At 44.1% G+C, this 23,756-nt stretch overlaps 1 protein-coding gene across 1 annotated transcript; it reads right to left on the reverse strand.

Moving 5' to 3' along the window:
- Window positions 1-12,019: 12,019 nt before the first annotated feature.
- LOC135538292 (zinc finger protein 445-like) lies at window positions 12,020-22,600 on the reverse strand. Its single transcript, XM_064964200.1, has 3 exons — window positions 22,513-22,600; window positions 14,526-14,734; window positions 12,020-14,055 (listed from the first exon to the last, which is right to left on the reverse strand). Exons 2-3 carry the CDS (start codon window positions 14,716-14,718, stop codon window positions 12,077-12,079), a joined length of 2,172 nt encoding a protein of 723 aa, XP_064820272.1. The 5' UTR covers window positions 14,719-14,734; window positions 22,513-22,600; the 3' UTR covers window positions 12,020-12,076.
- Window positions 22,601-23,756: the final 1,156 nt, after the last annotated feature.

Below are 23,756 nucleotides of genomic sequence, written 5' to 3' on the forward strand. Positions count from 1 at the left end.
GAGCCATGACCAGCAGTGAGACCTGGGAGTCTGAGGTGATGGTGTTGATGTGAGCCATGACCAGCAGTGAGACCTGGGAGTCTGGGGGTGATGGTGTTGATGTGAGCCATGACCAGCAGTGAGACCTGGGAGTCTGGGGGTGATGGTGTTGATGTGAGCCATGAGCAGCAGTGAGACCTGGGAGTCTGGGGGTGATGGTGTTGATGTGAGCCATGAGCAGCAGTGAGACCTGGGAGTCTAGGGCCATGATGGTGTTGATGTGAGCCATGAGCAGCAGTGAGACCTGGGAGTCTGAGGGTGATGGTGTTGATGTGAGCCATGAGCAGCAGTGAGACCTGGGAGTCTAGGGTGATGGTGTTGATGTGAGCCATGAGCAGCAGTGAGACCTGGGAGTCTGAGGGTGATGGTGTTGATGTGAGCCATGAGCAGCAGTGAGACCTGGGTGTCTGGGGGTGATGGTGTTGATGTGAGCCATGACCAGCCTAGAGATGTGAGTCCTACGTGGTGGCAGTCATTTAGACAGGTTACCATGGCGTTCTTGGGCACAAGGACTATGGTAGTCTGCTTGAAACATGTAGGTATTACAGACTGGGTCTGGGAGAAAATGTCTTGCCAGCTGGTCAGCTCTGCGTATGCGTCCTAGTAATCTGGCTGGCCCTGCGGCCTTGTGAATGTTAACTTATTTAAAAGGTCTTACTCACATCCGCTATGGAGAGCGTGATCACATAGTTGTCCGGAAAGGCTGATGCTTTCATGCATGGTTCAGTGTTGCTTGCCTCGAAGTGAGCATAGAAGGCATTTAGCTCTTCTGGTACGTCTGTGTCACTGGGCAGCTCGTGGCTGGGTTTCGCTTTGTAATCTGTGATAGTTTGCAAGCGCTGCCACATCCAACGAGCGACAGACCCGGTGTAGTAGGATTCAAACTTGATCCTGTATTAAACGCTTTGCCTGTTTTATGGTTTGTCAGAGGGCATAGCGGGGTTTCTTATAAGTGTACAGATTAGTGTCCCGCTCCTTGAAAGCGGAAGCTCTAGCCTTTAGCTCAGTGCAGATGTTGCCTGTGATCCATGGCTTCTGGTTTGGATATGTATGTACAGTCACTGTGGTGACAAAATCGTTGATGCACTTATTAATGAAGCCGGTGACTGATGTGGACCACTTCGTCGGACCACTTCTGTATTGAGCGAGTCACTGGTACTTCCTGTTTGAGTTTTTGCTTGTAAGCAGGAATCGGGAGGATGATTTGCCAAACAGCGAGCGAGGCAGAGCTTCGTATCTGTCTCTGTGTGTGTAGTAAAAGGTGATTTAGAGTTTTGCACAGGTGCATGCTGGTAGAAATGAGGTAAAACTGGCCACTAGGTGTGCGGTCTCTGGATGAGCATTTTCTTGTTTGCTTATGGCCCTATACAGCTAGGTGAGTCACCATTAAGTGTTGCCGACAACACACAGCGTGGTGCCAGGACAACAACCTCTCCCTCAACAAGACAAAGGCACAGGAAACGAACTACAGGAAACGAAGGGCCGAGCACGCCACCATTCACATTGACGGGTCTGTAGGGAGGGGTCGAGAGCTTCAAGTTCCTTTATGTTCACATCACTAAAGAACTATCATGGTCCAAACTAGAGGTCGACCGATTAAATTGGAATGGCCGATTAATTAGGGCCGATTTCAAGTTTTCATAACAATCGGAAATCGGTATTTTTGGGCGCCGATTTGCCAATTTTTTGTTTTTACATTTTGTTTTTATACCTTTATTTAACTCGGCAAGTCAGTTAAGAACACATTCTTATTTTCAATAACGGCCTAGGAACGGTGGGCTAGCTTTCTCGTTCAGGGGCAGAACGACAGATTTTCAACTTGTCGGCTCGGGGATCCAATCTTGCAATCTTACAGTTAACTAGTCCAAAGCAATAACGACCTGCCTCTCTCTCGTTGCACTCCACAAGGAGACTGCCTGTTATGCGAATGCAGTAAGCCAAGGTAAGTTGCTAGCTAGCATTAAACTTATAAAAAACAATCAATCCTAATCACTAGTTAACTACACATGGTTGATGATATTATCTAGCGTGTCCTGCGTTGCATATAATCTGACTGAGCATACAAGCATACAAGTATCTGACTGAGCGGTGGTAGGCAGAAGCAGGCGCAGCGCGTAAACATTAATTCAAACAGCACTTTTGTGCGTTTTGCCAGCAGCGCTTCGTTGTGCGTCAAGCATTGCGCTGTTTATGACTTCAAGCCTATCAACTCCCGAAATGAGGCTGGTGTAACCGAAGTGAAATGGCTAGCTAGTAATAACTACAACCTAAAACTTCTTACCTGGGAATATTGAAGACTCATGTTAAAATGAACCACCAGGTTTCATATGTTCTCATGTTCTGAGCAAGGAACTGAAACGTTAGCTTTCTTACATAGCACATATTGCACTTTTACTTTCTTCTCCAACATTTTGCATTATTTAAACCAAATTGAACATGTTTCATTATTTACTTGAGGCCAAATTGATTTCATTGATAATCGGCATTGGCTTTTTTTGGTCCTCCAATAATCGGTATCGGCGTTGAAAAATCATAATCGGTCGACCACTAGTCCAAACACACCAACAAAGTCGTGACGAGTTCACGACCATTGCCTCTCCCCCCTCAGGAGGCTGAAAAGATTTGGCATGGGGCCCTCAGATCCTCAAAAAGTTATACAGCTGCACCAGAGGGCATCTTGACTGGCTGCATCACCGCTTGGTATGGCAACTGCTTGGTATGGCAACTGCTTGGCATCCGACCGCAAGGCACTACAAAGGGTAGTGCGTACGGCCCAGTATATCACTGGGGCCGAGCTCCCGGCCATCCAGGACCTCTATACCAGGCGGTGTCAGAGGAAGGCCCTAAAAATTGTCGAAGACTCCAGCCAACCAAGTCATGGGTGGCTGGAGTCTTGGGTGGCTGGAGTCTTTGAACTCAGTGGACTTGGAGACTAGAAGTGTTCCTGGGGGTGTAAACTCAGTGGACTTGGAGACTAGAAGTGTTCCTGAGTAGAATGGACCTTTTACTGCAGCACAACGTACACAAGAGTACACACACAAACAACATTGTTGACCATTTAGGATTCAAATAAACAAATAAATCACATATCTTATATAAAATATGTAATTATTCTTTGTATGATAACAAGTATAAAATGTATTGATAATTCAGCACTAATTATTAATTTATAAAGTATACCCAGAGAGGAAGAGAGGCCCAACTCGGCTGCAAATCTGTCTCCCTCCAGCAGGGGGCGTTTTCTTGTTTCACCCACCAAGCAGGCAGTTTTGTATGGAGGTCAATGAGAGGGAGTCGAATTTGGTCAACAACAAAAGCAATGACTTAATTGCTACTCTAGATGAATTTGATCAAATAAAAGTTTCGTAATGCTTAAGTCGTTACGACTGTACTGATATAAAACTAGGACACGTGACATTCGGGACACGCTACTTTTAGGAGAAAAAAAACGCTCGAGATGGCTTTGCATATTCATGGCATGAGGCTCGTAGCGTATATCAAATAGTAAACAAGTAGTAAATGGTAGTAGCATAGCATATCTCTCCATTGAATACAGGCAGTTGATGTCAACAACCCTCATCAAATATTCAAAAACGGATTACAATAATGAGATGAGGCCACCAGTTCAGAGAGCAAGACAGACGCTTTGTGGACAACCGCTCCCATTATTAAGGTGGAGAGACATGCATCCTCTTCAGTTTATCCATAATGTTTGGTAAACTTGACGGGACTCTTATTCTGGAGGATTCCATAATGTTTGGTAAACATGACGGGACTCTTATTCTGGAGGATTCCATAATGTTTGGTAAACATGACGGGACTCTTATTCTGGAGGATTCCATAATGTTTGGTAAACATGACGGGACTCTTATTCTGAAGGATTCCATAATGTTTGGTAAACATGACGGGACTCTTATTCTGAAGGATTCCAAAAGATCCAATGACAACAACCGGTTCCAAGAAGCGAGTAAGACGGAAAAGGCGACTGTGCTTGAATCTGAAAGTGGGGCGAGTGAAGTGTGTGATAACGAATGGAAACTAGTGAAATCAAAGAATGGAAACTAGTGAAATCAAAGAATGGAAACCAAAACTGGCCAAAGTTGTAGTAGAAGACAAGGACCGGTCCAATAACGCATTTCTTAATGGACGGCATTGTTTTGGACAAGGAGGTTCATTTGGGAGATCCATTTGTAATACTGAGGACTGTGAAGAACGCAGTGGGAAAGGTGAACCTACGTCAGAAGTAACCCGTATTGATCGTCGGAGCCTGCCAAAGGAGGATATAGCTGACGAGTCCAAGGATTGGTCAGTGCACGTCACCTGACCTGTATGGTGAATGGAAGGAAGGAGAAAAGCCTGTCGATATTATTGTTGTTTGAGGAGACTCTACCTGAACAAGTGAAGCTGAGATATGCAGTGAGAGCATTTATGTCCAAACCATTACAGTCGGGGGGAATTGTAAAGGATTTGATCAAATGTTTGCAGATGGGAGAAGTATGATATTGAAGAATCTGTGAATGGAAAATGTTGCAACTGTGGTGGGGTTCATACTTCCTTGAGTGCCCTGTTAGCGAGGTCGAGGTGTCAAGAAATCATGGCTGTGCAGCAGATCTCCTATGTGGAGGCAGTGAAGAGAGTCGAAGGGGGAAGAGGCAACAGTGTTGAAGATATGGCAGGGGGAGGCATTGCGACCAGTTGCTAGTGTTTTAAGTTGATTTATCTGGATACACTCATAGTAAAGAAGGTGAAGGTGGATTGTGTGGCATTTATAGCCACAGTGATTAATTGTACAGCACAAGTGTCTTACAAGCCCAAGAAGCTGGATATCATTATATCTGCAGCAGATGTGTTTTGGGGTCTCTAAGACTTCACGGCAGAAGCACTGCAATGACTATTGTTGCTAGGAAATGTCCCGTCCTCACAGGAACATCGGTCTTCAAGTCAATGAACCTGTTCAGAAGTTTAGGGACCTTTTTTCTTCTTCTTTATTATCACTTTATTTTGATTTATTTCTATTTTTATTTACAGGAAAGTAGGTTGATTTTGTTTAGCAAATTTCTTTTTTTGATAGTTTGTAAAAAAATACAAACAATATTATAATAATACCCAGATCCTGATTATCCACCCCACAGTATGTGGCGGAATGCACATCCAATTGTTGCGAACGCCATTATACCATAGAAGAAGAAGATCCGTGACCTGGAAATACTTAGTTACTCTTGCCTGCTTCACAGCTGTAATCACAGAAAGAACAATGAGACAGATATTTCACTGGATGTATAAATATGAAGCATCTGCTTGGTGGGTTCAACAGTGGATTAAGTTTAGTTGACTTTAGCCTTTGCCAAAGTATTTTTTTTAAATGTAGGAGTGCAAAGTTGAATTGAGTTATTGCACACGGCTCATTTATTTCACAGAGTAGGCATTCCCTAACGGAAATATGCAGATGTATGAACGGGCCAATAGGATCTCGCTAGCTCACGCTCATTCTGCCCACTATAGTCAATTCCCATTGGAAACGACAGGCTGTGGTTTCTTAGTTTAGTTATAAAAATCTTTGGCCTTATTATTTTGATTGACATTCCTTCTTAATTTGCTTGAAAACATTATGGAAAAATGGTTAGGCCTTGATCACACCACCACGATCATTGCATTTTGGTGCACCAGAAGTACATTCATTAATTCAAATCAAATCTTATTGGTCACATACACACGGTTAGCAGATGTTATTGGTCACATACACACGGTTAGCAGATGTTATTGGTCACATACACACGGTTAGCAGATGTTATTGGTCACATACACACGGTTAGCAGATGTTATTGGTCACATACACACGGTTAGCAGATGTTATTGGTCACATACACACGGTTAGCAGATGTTATTGGTCACATACACACGGTTAGCAGATGTTATTGGTCACATACACACGGTTAGCAGATGTTATTGGTCACATACACACGGTTAGCAGATGTTATTAGTCACATACACATGGTTGGCAGATGTTAATGGTCACATGGTTAGCAGATGTTAATGTGAGTGTAGCGAAATGCTTGTGCTTCTAGTTCCGACCATGCAGTAATATCCAACGATTAATCTAACCTAACAAATTTCACAACTACCTTTTCCACACAAGTGTAAAGGAATGAATACGAATATGTACATATACAGATAGACACAGGCAAGATGCAGTAGATGGTACAGAGTACAGTATATACATATGAGATGAGTAATGTAGGGTATGTAAACATTATATAAAGTGACTAGTGATACATTTATTTCATCCAATCATTTATTAAAGTGGCTAAAGATGCGAGTCAGTATGTTGGCAGCAGCCACTCAGTGATGGATGGCCTTAAAATTGAAAAACGCATAAAGCAACTTTTTCTGTCTTACAATCTCTCCACCAGGTGTAGCACTTCTCTCATTGTTTAGAAACAAGAAATTGACAGTGGGGGGGGGGGGTACCTAGTCATTTTTTTCATCACCATTGCATGCGATCATCATTCTCAAAGCCGCTGTTTACTTCTAAGATCACTTTAGCACCGCCCTAAAAACCCAATTCAAATTCGACACAAACCTTCAAATAGGTAACGACACATTATATAAACTCTTTATAGTGTTTCATTTACATTTTAGAGGCGATAAGTTGGACAGATCGAGTGAAAAAAAATCTATTTTCCCACAAGACACCATCACGCATTAGTTTAGCTTCCCCACCCGCCTTTTAAAAAAAGACCAGACGGGGCTCATTGCCTGCTTGAATTATGCAGAAACGGGCAGCGTTTAGGTCATGTAATTGATGTTGTTGGAAAGGGGAGGAATTGTAATTTCATTGTAAAGCACATTTGATCTGGAAGTATTAAGGTTTTGGGAAGCTAAAATAAAGGGCAATTGTACAGACCAAGGCGATGTAGGAGTTTACGTTACTGACCTCGCCTTCTTGATGATAGCGGGATGAACAGGCAGTGGAACAATGCGCTTGCCTTGCGTCGCAGTGCGTTCTGTGTGGTGCATAAGTTGAATTTATCGAACGTGCATGCGTAAATGCATGAGTGGACGGCTTGGCAGAAATTGTAGCTGAAGGTTGAACTTTTGTTCCACAAATATCCAGATGATGCTGCGTACCATTTTGCGCAACGACAATGTAGGTTTGTTCAAGGGATTGGGAACTGTTTGCATAATCGGGAAGCCGGGAAGTTTAGCAACGGTTAGTCATAATATTGCGAGTTATCTACCTAGATAGGTTAGTTATACAAATATTTGGTTTGGCTAAACAAATGAGCAGACGGTTAGCTAATTCCTCGCTACAGCCATTTTACTCACGATGAGTAGACAGCTGGCTAACTATTAAATAAAAGTCACACTTCAACCGTGACCCTGAAATGAAGTTAGCATGTTAGCTAGCTAGCTACACAAACGGGTCGGACGGGAGATGTGTTGCTAACTGGCTAACAGCTAACTAGCTGGGGGAACAACAAAACCAGGCCGCAGAAACCAGTGCGGTTTCATCCTGGAATGCGTTGGTTTACAGACCGTGTTACAAGCACCATTAAAACAAATAATAATCATTAGCAATAGGTTACCTGGAACTTATTTCCTGTTTAGCTGAAAATAATTGGAAATGGTGAGGTCTCGTTGAGCAAGCGGGAAAAATGTATCCACTTTCCGAGTGAGTTTGGTCTGGATTATGAGACGCTGCAGGAAATGTTCGTGAGCGTCGTATCAGCGTAGTCATTGTGCATGTTTTACCGGCCTCCGACGGAAAGAAGTCAGGCAAAACAAACGAAAATATATATCTCAACCAAAACAAGACAGCTGTCATTACCTTCTATCTGCAGTGTGATGCTATATTATTCCAATAGTGTACAGCATATGTTATCCTTTATTATCATCATGTTACTATACTGACATGTCATCGATAAATACAATCTACCAACGAAGAAGAGGCATTACAGACAGTAGCCATGAAGTGCCATTTAGTGCTTTGAAAGGCTGGATACCGTAGACCAGGTATTAAAAATGTGATTCACATTAATAAACAGTCCATTTATATTTTCCAACGGGGCTATACATTTTGGGTGAGGGTTTTTTCTAGCCTGAATAGCCTCGTTTCACTGCCAAAAATAAAATTAAACCATCTAGTGTTCAGTGAAATAACAAAATTGTCAAATATAAAATGTTAAATAATTAACATCCAATCACATTAACCGCTGCTCTCTCGTGGGAATTCCCCTAGCGGTCCGTATGTAGCCAAACGTAGCTGCTGCTCATGTTGGTATCCGTACTGATGGCACACAACAGCCATGACAGGGAGACATAGTGGAGTGGTAACGCACGTGCAAGCAGTTGCTCCCGACCCCACTTGGGTTTACTGCAGCATCCACCGCAGCTTGAAAGACGTTTGACACTACAGTGAAAATGGTTAACTTAAAGCAAGGCCCCTGAACTCGTATTTTCTACACTACGTTAATGATATGAGCAGCGACCATGTAACGCTTTTACAACATACAGAAGTGCGCTGGTTATCAACGGGCAAAGTGTTGACACGTTTATTAATTAATTGATTGCTTAAAGTTTTTACTGACCATAATCACTTGTCTGACCTTTTGCATGATGAGTTTCTCACATGACTGGCCTGTCTGGGAGATGGTTTTTCTCACCTTAATGATCTGAATCTAGGATTAGACGGACTCTCCGCAACTATATTCAACGTGCGGGACAAAATCAAGGCTATGATTAAGAAGTTGGAGCTCTTCTCTGTCTGCATTAACAAGGACAACACAGGTCTTTCGATCATTGTATGATTTTGTGTGCAAACTCAAGCTTACGGACAATGTCAAATGTGATATAGGGAAGCACCGGAGTAAATTGGCCATGTTCTGTTATAATCTCCACCCGGCACAGCCAGAAGAGGACTGGCCACCCCACATAGCCTGGTTCCTCTCTAGGTTTCTTCCTAGGTTTTGGCCTTTCTATGGAGTTTTTCCTAGCCACCGTGCTTCTACACCTGCATTGCTTGCTGTTTGGGGTTTTAGGCTGGGTTTCTGTACAGCACTTTGAGATATCAGCTGATGTACGACGGGCTATATAAATAAATTTGATTTAAGTTGGGTGCACAATTATGCAGGTACTTTCCCGAAACGGATGACGCAAACAACTGGATTCGTTATCCCTTTCATGCCCTGCCTACAGTCTACTTACCGATATCTGAACAAGAGAGCCTCATCGAAATTGCAACAAGCGGTTCTGTGAAAATGTAATTTAAATCAGAAGACACTGCCAGATTTCCTGCGCTCCGAGTATCCTGCCTAGGCAAATCGTACTGTTAAGACACTGATGCCCTTTGCAACCACGTACCAATGTGAGAGTGGATTCTCGGCCCTCACGAGCATGATAACTAAATACAGGCACAGACTGTGTGTGGGAAATTATTTTAAGACTGTGACTCTCTCCAATACAACCCAACATTGCAGAGTTATGTGCATCCTTTCAAGCACACCCTTCTCATTAATCTGTGGTGAGTTACTCGCAATTTTCGATGAACAAATAAAGTTTTCTATGTGAGATGGCTAAATAAAGTACAACATTATTGATTATTATTATTTGTGCCCTGGCACTATAACAGCTCTTTGTCACTTCCCACGAGCTGGGTTGCGACAAACTCATTCTTATGTTTAATACATGTATTGTATAGTGTGTGTGTGTGGCAGGCTTACAATGATTTGAGAGTTTGAAAAAACATTTGAGACTGCGCTGACCCTGGTGCTAAGAGGAGGATTCGCAGCTAGAGGTCAAATGTTTTGAAAGGGGTACGAGACTATAAAACATTTAGGAACCACTGATGTAGAGGTTTCTTTCAAATCTCTCTGTTTAACCAAATATTCTATTTGTCTTCAGCAGGTGAAAGACCAGACTCTCTCAGAGGTGAGTTATACAAATAAGGTAAACGTATAGGTATATGTAAGAAAGTTAAATAAAGAGTCAAATGATTGATTATTATTGGTACCCTGGTCCTATAAGACCTCTTTGTCACTTCCCACAAGCCGGGTTGTGAAAAAAAAACACTCATTATGTTTAATAAATGTGTCGTATAGTGTGTGTGGCAGGCATACAATGATGGCAAAAAACTACACTTGATTGGGCTGACCCTGGTGCTAGCGGGGGTACACGCAGCTGGAGGTTGAATGTCTGAAGGGGACCACTGCCCACTGACCCATTCTAATTTGCATACCGCCCCAACAGATCCACAGATTACGCAATCCCAATCACACTCCACACTGCCCTTCCCACCTGGACAAAAGGAACACCTATGTGAGAATGCTATTCATTGACTTCAGCTCAGCGTTCAACACCATAGTGCCCACGAAGCTCATCACTAAGCTAAGGACCCTGGGACTAAACACCTCCCTCTGCAACTGGACTTCCGGACGGGCCGACCCCTGGTGGTAAGGGCAGGCAACAACACGTCTGCCATGCTGATCCTCAACACTGGGGACCCTCATGGGGTGTGTAATTAGTTCCCTCCTGTACTCCCTTGTTCACCCGCGACTGCGTGGCCAAACACGACTCCAACACCATCATTAAGTTTGCTGACGACACAACAGTGGTAGGCCTGATCACGACGATAGCCTATAGTGAGGTGGTCAGAGATCTGTCAGTGTGGTGCCAAGAAAACAACCTCTCCCTCGATGTGAGCAAGACAAAGGAGCTGATGGTGGACTACAGGAAAAGCGGGCCCAACAGGCCCCCATTAACATCAATGGGGCTGTAGTGGAGCGGGTCGAGAGTTTCAAATTCCTTGGCGTCAACATGACCAACCAACTATCAGTGTCCAAACACACCAAGACAGTCGTGAAAAGGGCACAACCAAATCGTTTCCCCCCTCAGGAGACTGGAAAAGATTTGGCATGGGTGCCCTGATCCTCAAAAAGTTCTACAGCTGTACCATGGAGAGCATCCTGACTGACTGCATCGCCGCCTGGTACGGCAACTGCTCGGCGCTACAGAGGGTAGTGTGTACGGCCCAGTACATCACTGGGGCCAAGCTTCCTGCAATCCAGGACCTATGTATTAGGCGTGTCAGAGGAAAGCCCATAAAATTGTCAGAGACTTCGTCACCCAGGTCATAAACCGTTTTCTCTGCTTCCGCACGGCAAGCAGTACCGGAGCGCCAAGTCCAGGACAAAAAGGCTCCTGAACAGCTTCTAACCCCGAGCCATAAGACCACTCATCAAATGGCCACCAGACTATTACATTGTTCAGGTAGAATTGGCCTAATGAATTTATTTCAATTTTTTTTTAACCGATTTCCTTATATGAACGGTAACTCAATAAAATCTTAGAAATAGTTGCATGTTGCGTTAATATTCCCCCCCCCCCCAGTATAAATACAAAATGCAAGCAGAAATAAACATTCATCAGTTATAAGGTCGTCAATCAGCTTTCTGAATGACCCCTTCGCAGCATCAAAACATCACATTTAACATTTTGAAGACTGTTCCACAAATAAGGTGCAAGAAGACTAAAAGCTGATGTACCGAACTCAGTAGGGACTAAAGGAGTTTCCAGAGTTAACCATCCCTGAGACCGGGTGTGGTAAACAGGTTAGGTATGGTGAGACTTTTTGTAAAAGGGCTTTATAAATTAAAACATAGCAATTTATTTACCTATGTGACAGAGGGCCAACCAACTTTCTGGTAGAGAATGCAGTGGTGACATCACAGAGGACCAACCAACTTTCTGGTAGAGAATGCAGTGGTGAGTTCTAAAACTGTCTCCCATAATAAAGAGCGTTGCGCTATGATAAACTGCATCTAACTGCTTTAATGAAGCTGCGTTCATATACAGCCCATTCGGAGGATCCAGACCCCTTCACTTTCTACACATTTTGTTACATTAGTCCTATTCTAAAAATGGATAAAATAGTTTATCGTCACTTTTATATCCCATAATGACAAAGCAAAAAACAGGGTTTTAGAAATTTTGGCAAATTTATTTAAAATAACACATTTACATAAGTATTCAGACCCTTAACTCAGTACTTTGTTGAAGCACCTTTGGCAGCGATTACAGCCTCAAGTCTTCTTGGGTATGACGCTACAAGCTTGGCACACCTGTATTTGGAGAATTTCTCCCATTCTTCTCTGCAGATCCTCTCAAGCTCCGTCAGGTTGGATGGGTAGCGTCGCTGCACAGCTATTTTCAGGTCTCTCCAAAGATTTTCGATCGGGTTCAAGTCCGGGCTCTGGCTGGGCCACTCAAGGACATTCAGAGACTTTTCACGAAGCCACTCCTGGGTTGTCTTTGCTGTGTGCTTAGGGTCGTTGTCCTGTTGGAAGGTGAACCTTTGACCCAGTCTAAGGTCCTGAGCACTCTGGAGCAGGTTTTCATCAAGGATCTCTCTGTATTTTTCTCCGTTCATCTCTCCCTCGATCCTGACTAGTCTCCCAGTCCCGGCAGCTGAAAAACATCCCCACAGCATGATGCTGCCACCACCATGCTTCACCATGGGGATGGTGATGTGACGCTTGGCATTCAGGCCAAAGAGTTCAATCTTGTTTTCACCAGACCAGAGAATCTTGTTTCTCATGGTCTGAGAGTCCTTTAGGTGCCTTTTGGCAAACTCCAAGCGGGCTGTCATGTTCCTTTTACTGAGGAGTGGTTTCCGTCTGGCCACTCTCCCATAAAGGCCTGATTGGTAGAGTGCTGCAGAGATGGGAGAACCTCCCAGAAGGACAACCATCTCCACAGAGGAACTCTGGAGCTTTGTCAGAGTGACCATCGGGTTCTTGGTCACCTCCCTGACCAAGGCCCTTCTCCCCAAATTGCTCAGTTTGGTCGGGCGGCCAGCTCTAGGAAGAGTCTTGGTGGTTCCAAACTTCTTCCATTTAATAATGATGGAGGCCACTGTGTTCTTGGGGACCTTCAATGCTGCAGAAATCTTTTGGTACCCTTCCCCAGATTTGTGCCTCGACACAATCCTGTCTCGGAGCTCTACGGACAATTCCTTCGACCTCGTGCCTCGTTTTTTGCTCCGACATGCACTGTCTACTACACCACTATTGTCCTCCTTATCCTCAACTTCTTTCTTTTCTCCCTCCTCCTCTTGGACAATCACATTGAAAGCACAGGCAGGCTTCCCTCCAATGGATATTCTCTCATGACTTTTAAGACTTCTTAGCTGAGTGAATCCCTCCCCACACAGAGAGCAGTGGTAAGGCTTCTCCCCTGTATGTACTCTTTTATGTGTAAGGCTTCCAGAATGATTGATGAAGCTCTTCCCACATTTGGTGCAGTGGTACGGCTTCTCTCCACTATGTACCATCTCATGCCTCGTGAGGTTGACTTTTACACTGAAACTCTTCCCACATGTGGCACTGTGGAATGGTTTCTCTCGAGTGTGTACACTCTGATGATTCTTTAGATTACCTGAGGAACTGAAACTCTTCCCACATTGAGGACAGGGGTAATGACCACAACCAGATAATCTTGATGTATCTGGGTCAACTACACCACTAGGTTCCTGCTCTTCCCTCTTTTCCTTATCGATTTCCTTCTCCTCATCCTCCTCCTCCTCCTCTTTGACAATCACATTGAAAGTACAGGTAGGCTTCTTTCCACTGTGTGATTTCTTATGAGTTTTCAGGTCTCCTACTCGATTGAAACACTTCCCACAAAGAGAGCAGTGGTAAGGTTTCTCCCATGTATGTAGTCGCTGGTGTTCCTTAAGGCTTCCTGAGTGATTGAAGCTCTTCCGACACGTGGTGCCGTGGTAAGGCTTCTCTCCACTATGTACTCTCTCATGTCTCTTAAGGTTTACTTTCTCACTGAAACTCTTCCCACATGCCGAGCAGTCAAAAGGTCTCTCTCCAGTGTGTACTCTTTGATGATTCTTTAGATGAGTTGAGGAACTGAAACACTTTCCACATTGAGGACAGGGGTAACTCCCACAACCAGGCAGTATTGATGCTGTGGAACTGGGCTTGTTGACTGAGTCTGGGTTGGGGATCTCTCCTGTAAGAATATGAACAGATATAGGATAAGAAACAGACAGAGAGAAACAAAGTATTTAAGTTTAATAATGCAGGATTCAGTCATTAGAATTAACAGAGTATTGAAATAAATACTTTGCAATGGGCTTGTTGCATCACACATAAATTGCAATGCATTGCCCATTGGTCTGTAGACATTCTTGTTGACACTCGCCTTCCCTCTTACACACACAGAAGCCTGAGGGGTATACTACAAAAAGCAGAATCAATGAGTTAGCCAGCTAAGTTGCCTAAATATTCATAAATAACTTTTTTTTTTTTAAAGACATTGTCATGGTCTAATTAACTCAACAACCAAAAACCTTAAGTTTACATTTCTTAATGACCCAGAAAACCAATAGCTATTTTGAGTTGTTTATCAAAGTTAGCTAACCAACTCATTGCTTTGCAGTTTACCTCTTTGAACCAAAGAGGATGTTAGGCTGAATTTACCCGAGTCAACAGAGGCCCTGTCCTCCTCTCGCTCTTCCTCCTCCCCCTCATTGATTTCTCTCTCCTCCTCCTCCTCCTTGACAATCACATTGAATTCCACTGTTTGATTGCAGTCCCCCAGCTTCACTAATAGCAACTCTGGAGCCCGCTGTGAGCTTCTCTGGGCTGGAACACCCCATCCAGAACCAGACATGGTAAGTTGGGTAGATCTAAAAAAGAAAAAAGAAAAGAGGAGACCGAAAGAGTTCAGTGTGAGACTTTCAGTCCTTGATCTGGAAAAGACAAACATGTATCTAAGCGAGTTAAATGATGGAAAATTATTTAATCCGGCTTCAGGCACACTAGATCACAATAGATAGATATGTTTGCTCGGAAGAGGTGGTTTTAAGTTTTTAAAAAAGGACCCCTCCAGAGGAAGTTGCCACCACTATTTTGATATAATTCCACTGAAAAAAAAATACCCAACAGCATGATGCTGTCACCACACTTCCCCGTAGGGATGGTACTGGCCAGGTGATGAGCGGTGGCTGGTTTCCTCCCGACATGACGCTTGGCATTCAGGCCAAATAGTTTCATTTCATCAGACCAGACAATCTGGTTTGGTCAGAGTCCTTCAGGTGCCTTTTGGAAAACTCCATGTGCCTTTTACCGAGGAGTGGCTTTCATCTGGCCACTCTACCGGAAAGGCTTGATTGGTGGAGTGCTGCAGAGACGGGAGAACCTTCCAGAAGGACAACCATCTCCACAGAGGAACTCTGGAGTACTGTCAGAGTGCCCATCGGGTTCTTGGTCACATGGACGGGGGGCCAGCTCTTGGAAGAGTCTTGGTGGTTCCAATCTTCTTCCATTTAAGGATGATGGAGGCCACTGTGTTCTCGGGAACCTTCAATGCTGCAGAAATGTTTTGGTACCCTTCCTCAGATCTGTGACTCGACACAATCCTGTCTAGGAGCTCTACGGATAATTCCTTCAACCTCATGGCTAGGTTTTTGCTCTGACATGCACTGTCCACTGTGGGACCGTATATAGACAGGTGTGTGCTTTTCCAAATCATGTCCAATCAATTGAATTTACCACAGGTGGACAACAATCAAGTTGTAGAAACATCTCAAGCGCGATCAATGGAATCAGGATGCACCTGGGCTCAATATCGAGTCTCATAGCAAAGGGTCTGAATACTTAAGTAAATAAGGTATGCTTTATTTTTAATAAATGGGGGGGGGGGGGAGTATTTAATCCATTTTAGAATGAGACTGTAACATAACAAAATATGGAAAAAGTCAGGGGGTCTGAATACTTTCTGAATGCACTGTATCATGGTGTACAAGACTGATTCGCACCTGTCTGAGTGGACAAATGGTGTGGATGGTACAGTCCCATCAGTCGAAGACAGTGGTTCCCAAACTTTTTATAGTCCCGTACACCTTCAAACATTCAACCTCCAGCTGCGTACCAGCTGCGTACCCCCTCGAGCACCAGGGTCAGCGCACTCTCAAATGCTTTTTGCCATCATTGTAAGCCTGCCACACACACACACACACACACACACACACATTTTTTAAACATAAGAATGAGTGCGTTTTTGTCACAACCTTGCTCGTGGGAAGTGACAAAGAGCTCTTATAGGACCAGGGCACAAATAATAATAATAATCAAATAATTTTGCTCTTTATTTAACCATCTTACAAATAAAACCTTATTTGTTAATGACAAGGGTGTGCTTAAAATGATACACATAACTCTGCAATGTTGGGTTGTATTGGAGAGAGTTCTCAGTCTTAAATAACTTTCCACACAGTCTGTGCCTGTATTTAGTTTTTCATGCTCGTGAGGGCCGAGAATCCACTCTCACATAGGTACGTGGTTGCAAAGGGCATCAGTGTCTTAACAGTGCAATTTGCCAAGAGCCCCCATAAACCTAACAGACGTGCCAGGAGCTGTGCCAGGCCCGCCACCTCCGTTGACTCATCCAGCTGTAACGCATAGAATTCACTGGCTTGTATGCGAAGCAGTAATTGCTTGAAAACATCTCCTGCCGCGTCACTGATGGGTCGTGAAACAGTGTTTGATGGAGGCATTGTCTGTATAGTTTTTTAGGCCTTTTCCTCCAGCATTGTCCCAGCAGCAGGAAGAATGAAGTCCTTCACAATAGTATGGGGCTTGTCTGTCCTATCCACTCAGTAGCTCACCATATAAAGACGCTTCTAGCCCCTTCTTATTAAAATGGTATCTGTTGCTTTTATACATGTCTTACTACTCGAAAACTGTCTTAATTCTAGCTCAAAAAACTCCTGTGGCTTATTTTTCAAATTGTCATGTTTCATTTTTAAATGTCTGCGCAAGAGTGAAGGTTTCCCGCTAGAGAGTAATGGTTAATGTGATTGGATGAGTTTTCTGTGCTGTAATAAAAGCTTGACAAACAAAAACAAACAAACATTACGGGTCTCTATGGTACGTTTAATGTATTGTGTTAACATCGTTCCAAACGGTCAGAAAAACTGTATTTTAATTGTCGTCACCTTCTGGCATGACATAATACACGCAGCTCTTTACCTTTTTCTTGATCTCCAGTATTTACAAACAACTAGTCACAGGTAGCCAACTCCGACCCCCTGCGGTTGGAGCCGACTCCCAAAACACACTGAATTGGATGCACACGCCACCTCATTATTTCAGTCCTACTTGGAAAACTAAAATGTGCGTTCGAGCGGACTGACACGAGCTTGATCATGCCTATTTGCTCATCTATAAAAAAAGGCCTAGGTGATGTGTAGAACTGGAATATTTCACTGATATATCTGCCGTGCGCAGCCTCGACGGATCCCAAGAGATGAATCTAATCCCAGCCCCCGTCGCCGCAGGAGGCCTTTTGGTAGGCCGTCGTTGTAAATAACAATTTGTTCTTAAGCTCATAACTGTGCATGGTATTCTTTCACTGTAATAGCTACTGAAAATTGGACAGTGCAGTTAGATTAACAATAATTTAAGCTTTCTGCCATATCAGATGTGTCTATGTCCTGGGGAATTGTCTTGTTTCTTCCAACCTCATGCTGATTGCATTAGCCTACATCAGCTCAACCGTCCTGCGGGGGACCCACCGATCCTGTAGAGCTGACTTGCTTAGTTAAATAAACTCTACGCCGATAAGATGATTATTTTCTATGTTCACAGCCCTGACAGGTACTAGAGACCCTATCCTATTCACACGGGATTAAACTGACCCTATTCTGACAGGTACTAGAGACGAGGGTTCTCTAATTAGTATCCCAGAGGACTATTCACACGGGATTAAACTGACCCTATTCTGACAGGTATTACTAGAGACGAGGGTTCTCTAATTAGTATCCCAGAGGACTATTCACACGGGATTAAACTGACCCTATTCTGACAGGTACTAGAGACGAGGGTTCTCTAATTAGGATCCCAGAGGACTATTCACACGGGATTAAACTGACCCTATTCTGACAGGTACTAGAGACGATGGTTCTCTAATTAGAATCCCAGAGGATCCAGAGGACATTCACACGGGATTAAACTGACCCTATTCTGACAGGTATTACTAGATTCAGGTGCGTTATTCCAGAGGTCTATTCACACGGGATTAAACTGACCCTATTCTGACAGGTACTAGAGACGAGGGTTCTCTAATTAGTATCCCAGAGGACTATTCACACGGGATTAAACTGACCCTATTCTGACAGGTATTACTGGAGACGAGGGTTCTCTAATTAGTATCCCAGAGGACTATTCACACGGGATTAAACTGACCCTATTCTGACAGGTACTATTCTAATTAGGACAGAGGACTATTACGGGATTAAACTGACCCTATTCTGACAGGTACTAGAGACGAGGGTTCTCTAATTAGGATCCCAGAGGACTATTCACACGGGATTAAACTGACCCTATTCTGACAGGTACTAGAGACGAGGGTTCTCTAATTAGTATCCCAGAGGACTATTCACACGGGATTAAACTGACCCTATTCTGACAGGTACTAGAGACGAGGGTTCTCTAATTAGGATCCCAGAGGACTATTCACACGGGATTAAACTGACCCTATTCTGACAGGTACTAGAGACGATGGTTCTCTAATTAGGATCCCAGAGGACTATTCACACGGGATTAAACTGACCCTATTCTGACAGGTATTACTGGAGACGAGGGTTCTCTAATTAGGATCCCAGAGGACTATTCACATGGGATTAAACTGACCCTATTCTGACAGGTACTAGAGACGAGGGTTCTCTAATTAGTATCCCAGCAGGTGCGTTATTCCAGAGGTCTATTCACACAGGATTAAACAGACCCTTGTAATTCATATACATACATACATAAAACACTGGCGTTATGACGGAAGCCAGGCGGTTTTTATTGTAGGCGATAACAGGCTACACTGATAACTCGCGCTTGGCTTCCAAATGTATAGGTCTCCCCGTAATATTCAAACTGATGAAATGTGATGCTATTCATTATTGTGGCTGATCCATGGTAGGATGTCCATGGATCAAGACCTCTTTAAATGCATATTTAGGGCTAATTAAACTGATGCATTTGGCAATGTTCAACTTCAATACACTGGCACCATGAAGAATACCTTCACCAGTCATTGACAGCCTAATATATACTTTGGGTGAATTTATGATGCATTGCTAGACGAGACAGATAACCAAGATATAGCCTATGGGCACGGTTGTGTCTGCCCCGATGATCCTCTGTCTAACTCGCGGGCTCTTCTTTCTCTTCACTATGAAAAACGCTAGTGTGTTTAGAGTGTGTCGATAGCCCCTACTTTAGTGAACTTATGGAAATACAGTATTGCGATAGCCTACTTCTTTTGATTACCAATGCATGGTTCTGGCTGTGCCCCTCCCATCTCTTTCTCTCCCCCTCGTTCTTTCTTTGCTGTGAGTTTGTTTTCAAAGTAGACTACAGCAAATAGTTTCCTTAAGGAGTTGATTCCTAGTGGAATCGAAGCTTAACAAGGAATAGATTCGACTCCCCACCACGTGGCGCATAAGAACAGCCCTTAGCGGTGGTATATTTTCCATATACCACACCTCCTCTGGCCTTATTGCACAAGTATACATGACGACTCTCTCATTCTGAACGATTCCAAACAAAAGCCGTGACCCGGAAGTATTTAGTTATTCTTCAAATCAAATTGTATTGGTCACATACACATATTTATCAGATGTTATTTTTAGTGTTGCGAAACGCTTGTGTGCCTTCTTCACAGCGCCATTATTTTTGATAGAAACAATAAAATTACTACAAGTTATGTCGACATAACGTTATCATGCAAATTAAGAAGCTGTGGAAAACGGTTCAGGGATTAGCTGTTTTCATAACAGATAGCAAGAGTTTAGCAACAGTTAACCCAGCCAATTTAGCTTCCTACAGTGGTTCAGATTAACGTTGCTGTGGTTAAAGACATTTTGTTTAGCTATATGTGGCTAAACAACGAGCTGGCGGTTGGCTGGTTAGCGAGATAGCTAATTCCTCGCCACAGTCAGTTTACTCACAATGAGACAACAGATGGCTAACTATTAAGTAAGCCACTTCAACCGTTACCCCGAAATTATGTTAGATTGTTAGCTAGCTATCGACACAAACGGGTTGGACGGGAGATGTGTAGCTAGCTAGCTAACAAGTGGCTTATCGCTAAAAGCTAAATTTGGCTAGCTGAGGGAACAACAAAGCCAGGCCGCGGCAACCACTGCCGTTTAATCATGTAATGCGTTAGTTTACAGACCGTGTTACAAGCTCACGATTAACATGTTTTTGAAATTAGCAATAGGTTACCTTGAACTGATTTCCTGTAGCGAATTATTTAGCCGAGAAGAACTTGAAGAAATTGCGAGGTCTCGTAGAGCAAGCGGAAACATTCATCCACTTCCCGAGTGCGTTTGGTCTGGTGATGAGATGCGGCAGAAAATGTTCGTGAGCGTCGTATCAGCGTCGAGTCGTGCTTCTGGCGGAAATGCGTCTTCTTCTTCGGTGTGGTTTAACGGCGTTTAGCATCCAATACATGTTGCATTACCGCCACCATCTAGACTGGAGTACTAACTCCCTTATAGTTTGTTTGAAAAAAAATACATGAACAAATACCCTACCATATGACACTCACAATTTTTTATATATATATATATATTTTAATAACACCACCCTACTCCACTATTTATATCTGATGGGACACCACCACTTAACACACCCTATAGCTCTTCTGATGTCAAGTCTCACACACCCACATACCTCTCTGCAGCTGCCACCACAACTTACATTTTCTGCGGTTTTTCGTTCCATCCCTGCACTACAGTTAATAACCATTGCTATAAATGCTAAAAATCCAATCTTACTGAGACAACACTCCCCGGCCTATCCCTCTGTACTGGTATAGATCTACTACTTACACCACTCTTCGCAGGATCCCTCCCCATTGACCCATCTTCCTCTATTTTCTACATTGCCTCAGCATACACTACTCACACCACTCCTCTAGTCCCCCTCGTTCAACTACTGCACTCCTCTCAGCCCCCTCTACAGATCTACTACAGACACCACCCATCAGGATCCCACCCTATCCTGGTACAATTAACACATACCACTACTTTCCCTGGTACAGATCTACAAATTCCACTCCTCTCAGTCCCTCCCTCTGTTCACACTTCTACTTACACCACTCCTCTCAGTCCCTCCCTCTATCCTACACACTGCTGCCACCTCCTCTCAGTCCCCCTCCCTCCTGGTACAGACTACTAACACCACCGAGGAACAGTATCCCTCCATCTGTACACATCTGCCACCTAGGAACCTCCTCCAGTCCCTCCCTCTGTTCTGGTACAGATCTACACTAACTAGGAACCTCCTCTCAGTCCCTCCCTTCACATCTACTACTGCCACTCCTCTCAGTCCCTCCCTCTGTTCTGGTACAGATCTCCCTACTACACCACTCCTCTCAGTCCCTCCATCTGTACTAGGTACAGATCTACTACTTACACCACAGGATCCCTCCCCATTGACCCATCTTCCTCTATTTTCAACATTGCCTCCATACAACTGCTGCACTAATCTAACCCTGGAAACCTCAACCTGCCTCTCTCTCACCGGACATTTCTGATCCCCACCTCATGGGCACCCCTACAATTAACACATACCACTACTTTCCCCAATTCTACAAATTCCTTTGTCTCATGCCCATGTCTGCACACTTCTCACACCTAGGAACCTCCCTCCTACACACTGCTGCCACATGCCCATAAGCTTGACACCTATAACAATGTATTGTATTCAGTACAAAAGCTTGTACAGGATAACATATATCCTAACATCACTTTGTCGGGCAAAGAATCAATATCCAAACTCAAAAGAATAGACAATGACTTCTGTTTCACCACTCACACCACCCTGTCTACGTCGCCAAATGAAAAGCATCACATAGTCTATAGCATATATATTTTACGCCAATCAGGTGAAATGATTGACTTATAGAAGGCCTAGCCAACATATAAACACCTAGTAGTTAACCAGGGGTGGCAGCGTAGCCTAGTGGTTAGAGCGTTGGACTCGTAACTGAAAGGTTGCAATTTCGAATCCCCAAACTGACAAGATACAAATCTGTTGTTTTGCCCCTGAACAAGTCAGTTAACCCACTGTTCCTTGGCCGTCATTGAAAATAATAATTTGTTCTTAACTGACTTGCCTGGTTAAATAAAGGAAAAATAACCATTAGAGCAACTTGGCTGATATCTGGACCCGTGAGGAACTCCAATGTCAATACAAACCAGCTCTTCTTCTGATTTGAATTATGTATAAAAAAATATTTACTACTGGAGTCTATGGACTTATTTTGTGGGCCCATAGGGCTCATGGTCAAATGTAGTGCACTACAAAATAGGGCCCATGTTCAAATGTAGTGCACTACAGAGGGAATAGTGCGCCATTTGGGACACTCAGCGCCCCAGTATATACTATATGAATGTCTGACCTGAGTGCTTGAATGAAGTCCTTCTCGACATGGACAGTGCATTGAGCCTGCCGTTGTTCTGTTGCCAAGCGACCGCGGAACCGAGGTGTTCCGAGAACACGGCAACGCCTGGATTCTCTTCAGAGTGGGGAACCTTCTGTCAGACTCGGCGGTCTGCAATGGAGTGGCGATGATGATTTTGAGAAGAGAGACCGTCTCTGACAAAACATCCTGGAAGGTTGAGCTCGCTGATTGTTTTCAGTAATGACAGAGCTGTTGTACCCCTGTGGTGCTCCGTGTGTCGGTACAGATAGGTCAATTCATCTTTCAGCTTCCCAGTGTTTTAACCACCACAGCTTGGCAGCACACTGTAGGGCTAAGCACGGGAAACAGCCTACGAACTTAGAGAAGGGTGTGGGATTCACCAGTTTGGCTGCGATTAAATGGTCGCTACTTTGAGAAAACCTGTGATGCACATGTGTGACGATGACGTCACATGCCTTCCTCATGACCGCTGCAGTTCTCTGTGTCTCTCTCGACGTTGTCCGACGTGGGGCCTACGTGTGCTGTGGCCTCAGCTCTCCCCTGTTGGGCTTGAACGAACTTCTCGAAACTATCAACTGCCTGTTCGATGTCCGCCACGACAACGTCCCTTTTGTGTATGTTGACAGTGAGAACATCCACCTCTTGCATGACCAAATAGAAAAATTCCAGTAGTTGTAGGAACGTGGGTTTGTCTGACAGGCCGTAAGCCTCTCTGATAGAGTCCTGGTCCCACATCGGCTGTGTCCTAATATCCTCCACACACTTCTGAAGAGCAATGCGATTCTCCCAAACCACACTGACCATTTCTCGCTAACACTTCCACCCTGCAGCTGTAGCTCTCTTTTGGCTGATCTTTGAAGAAAGTTTCAAAACAAAGACAAAGACACACACAAAAAAAACACTTTTGAGTTGAGTCGCTGTCGCCGAGCAGATCTGCTGGAGTGTGACGCGTGCACAGAGGGCGATAGGTGTGCGTAGCAGTGCACAGAGTTAGCGCTGGGATAGGTGTGTTTCAGGTGAGTTTCCAGGTGGCCCCGCGTACGTCTGACCAATCAGCTTCCAGATTCAGTGGCCCCGTCGACCAATCAGCTTCCAGATTCACGTCTGACCAATCAGCTTCCAGATTCAGTGGACCAATCAGCTTCCAGATTCAGTGGCTCCAAGTCCTTGACTGCCTTGGGTGAGACCGGCGGCCGTTTTATCCTTTAGGTCCACAAACT

This window comes from Oncorhynchus masou, unplaced genomic scaffold (genome assembly GCF_036934945.1).
Source record: "Oncorhynchus masou masou isolate Uvic2021 unplaced genomic scaffold, UVic_Omas_1.1 unplaced_scaffold_938, whole genome shotgun sequence".
NCBI lineage: Eukaryota > Metazoa > Chordata > Actinopteri > Salmoniformes > Salmonidae > Oncorhynchus > Oncorhynchus masou.

Excerpts from the sequence above, each read along its gene's own strand:
- LOC135538292 (XM_064964200.1), bottom strand. The coding sequence starts at position 14,718 with ATGTCTGGTTCTGGATGGGGTGTTCCAGCCCAGAGAAGCTCACAGCGG. Across the intron at positions 14,056-14,525 it reads CAGGGCCTCTGTTGACTCGG|GAGAGATCCCCAACCCAGAC; the intron begins GTAAATTCAGCC and ends ATATTCTTACAG.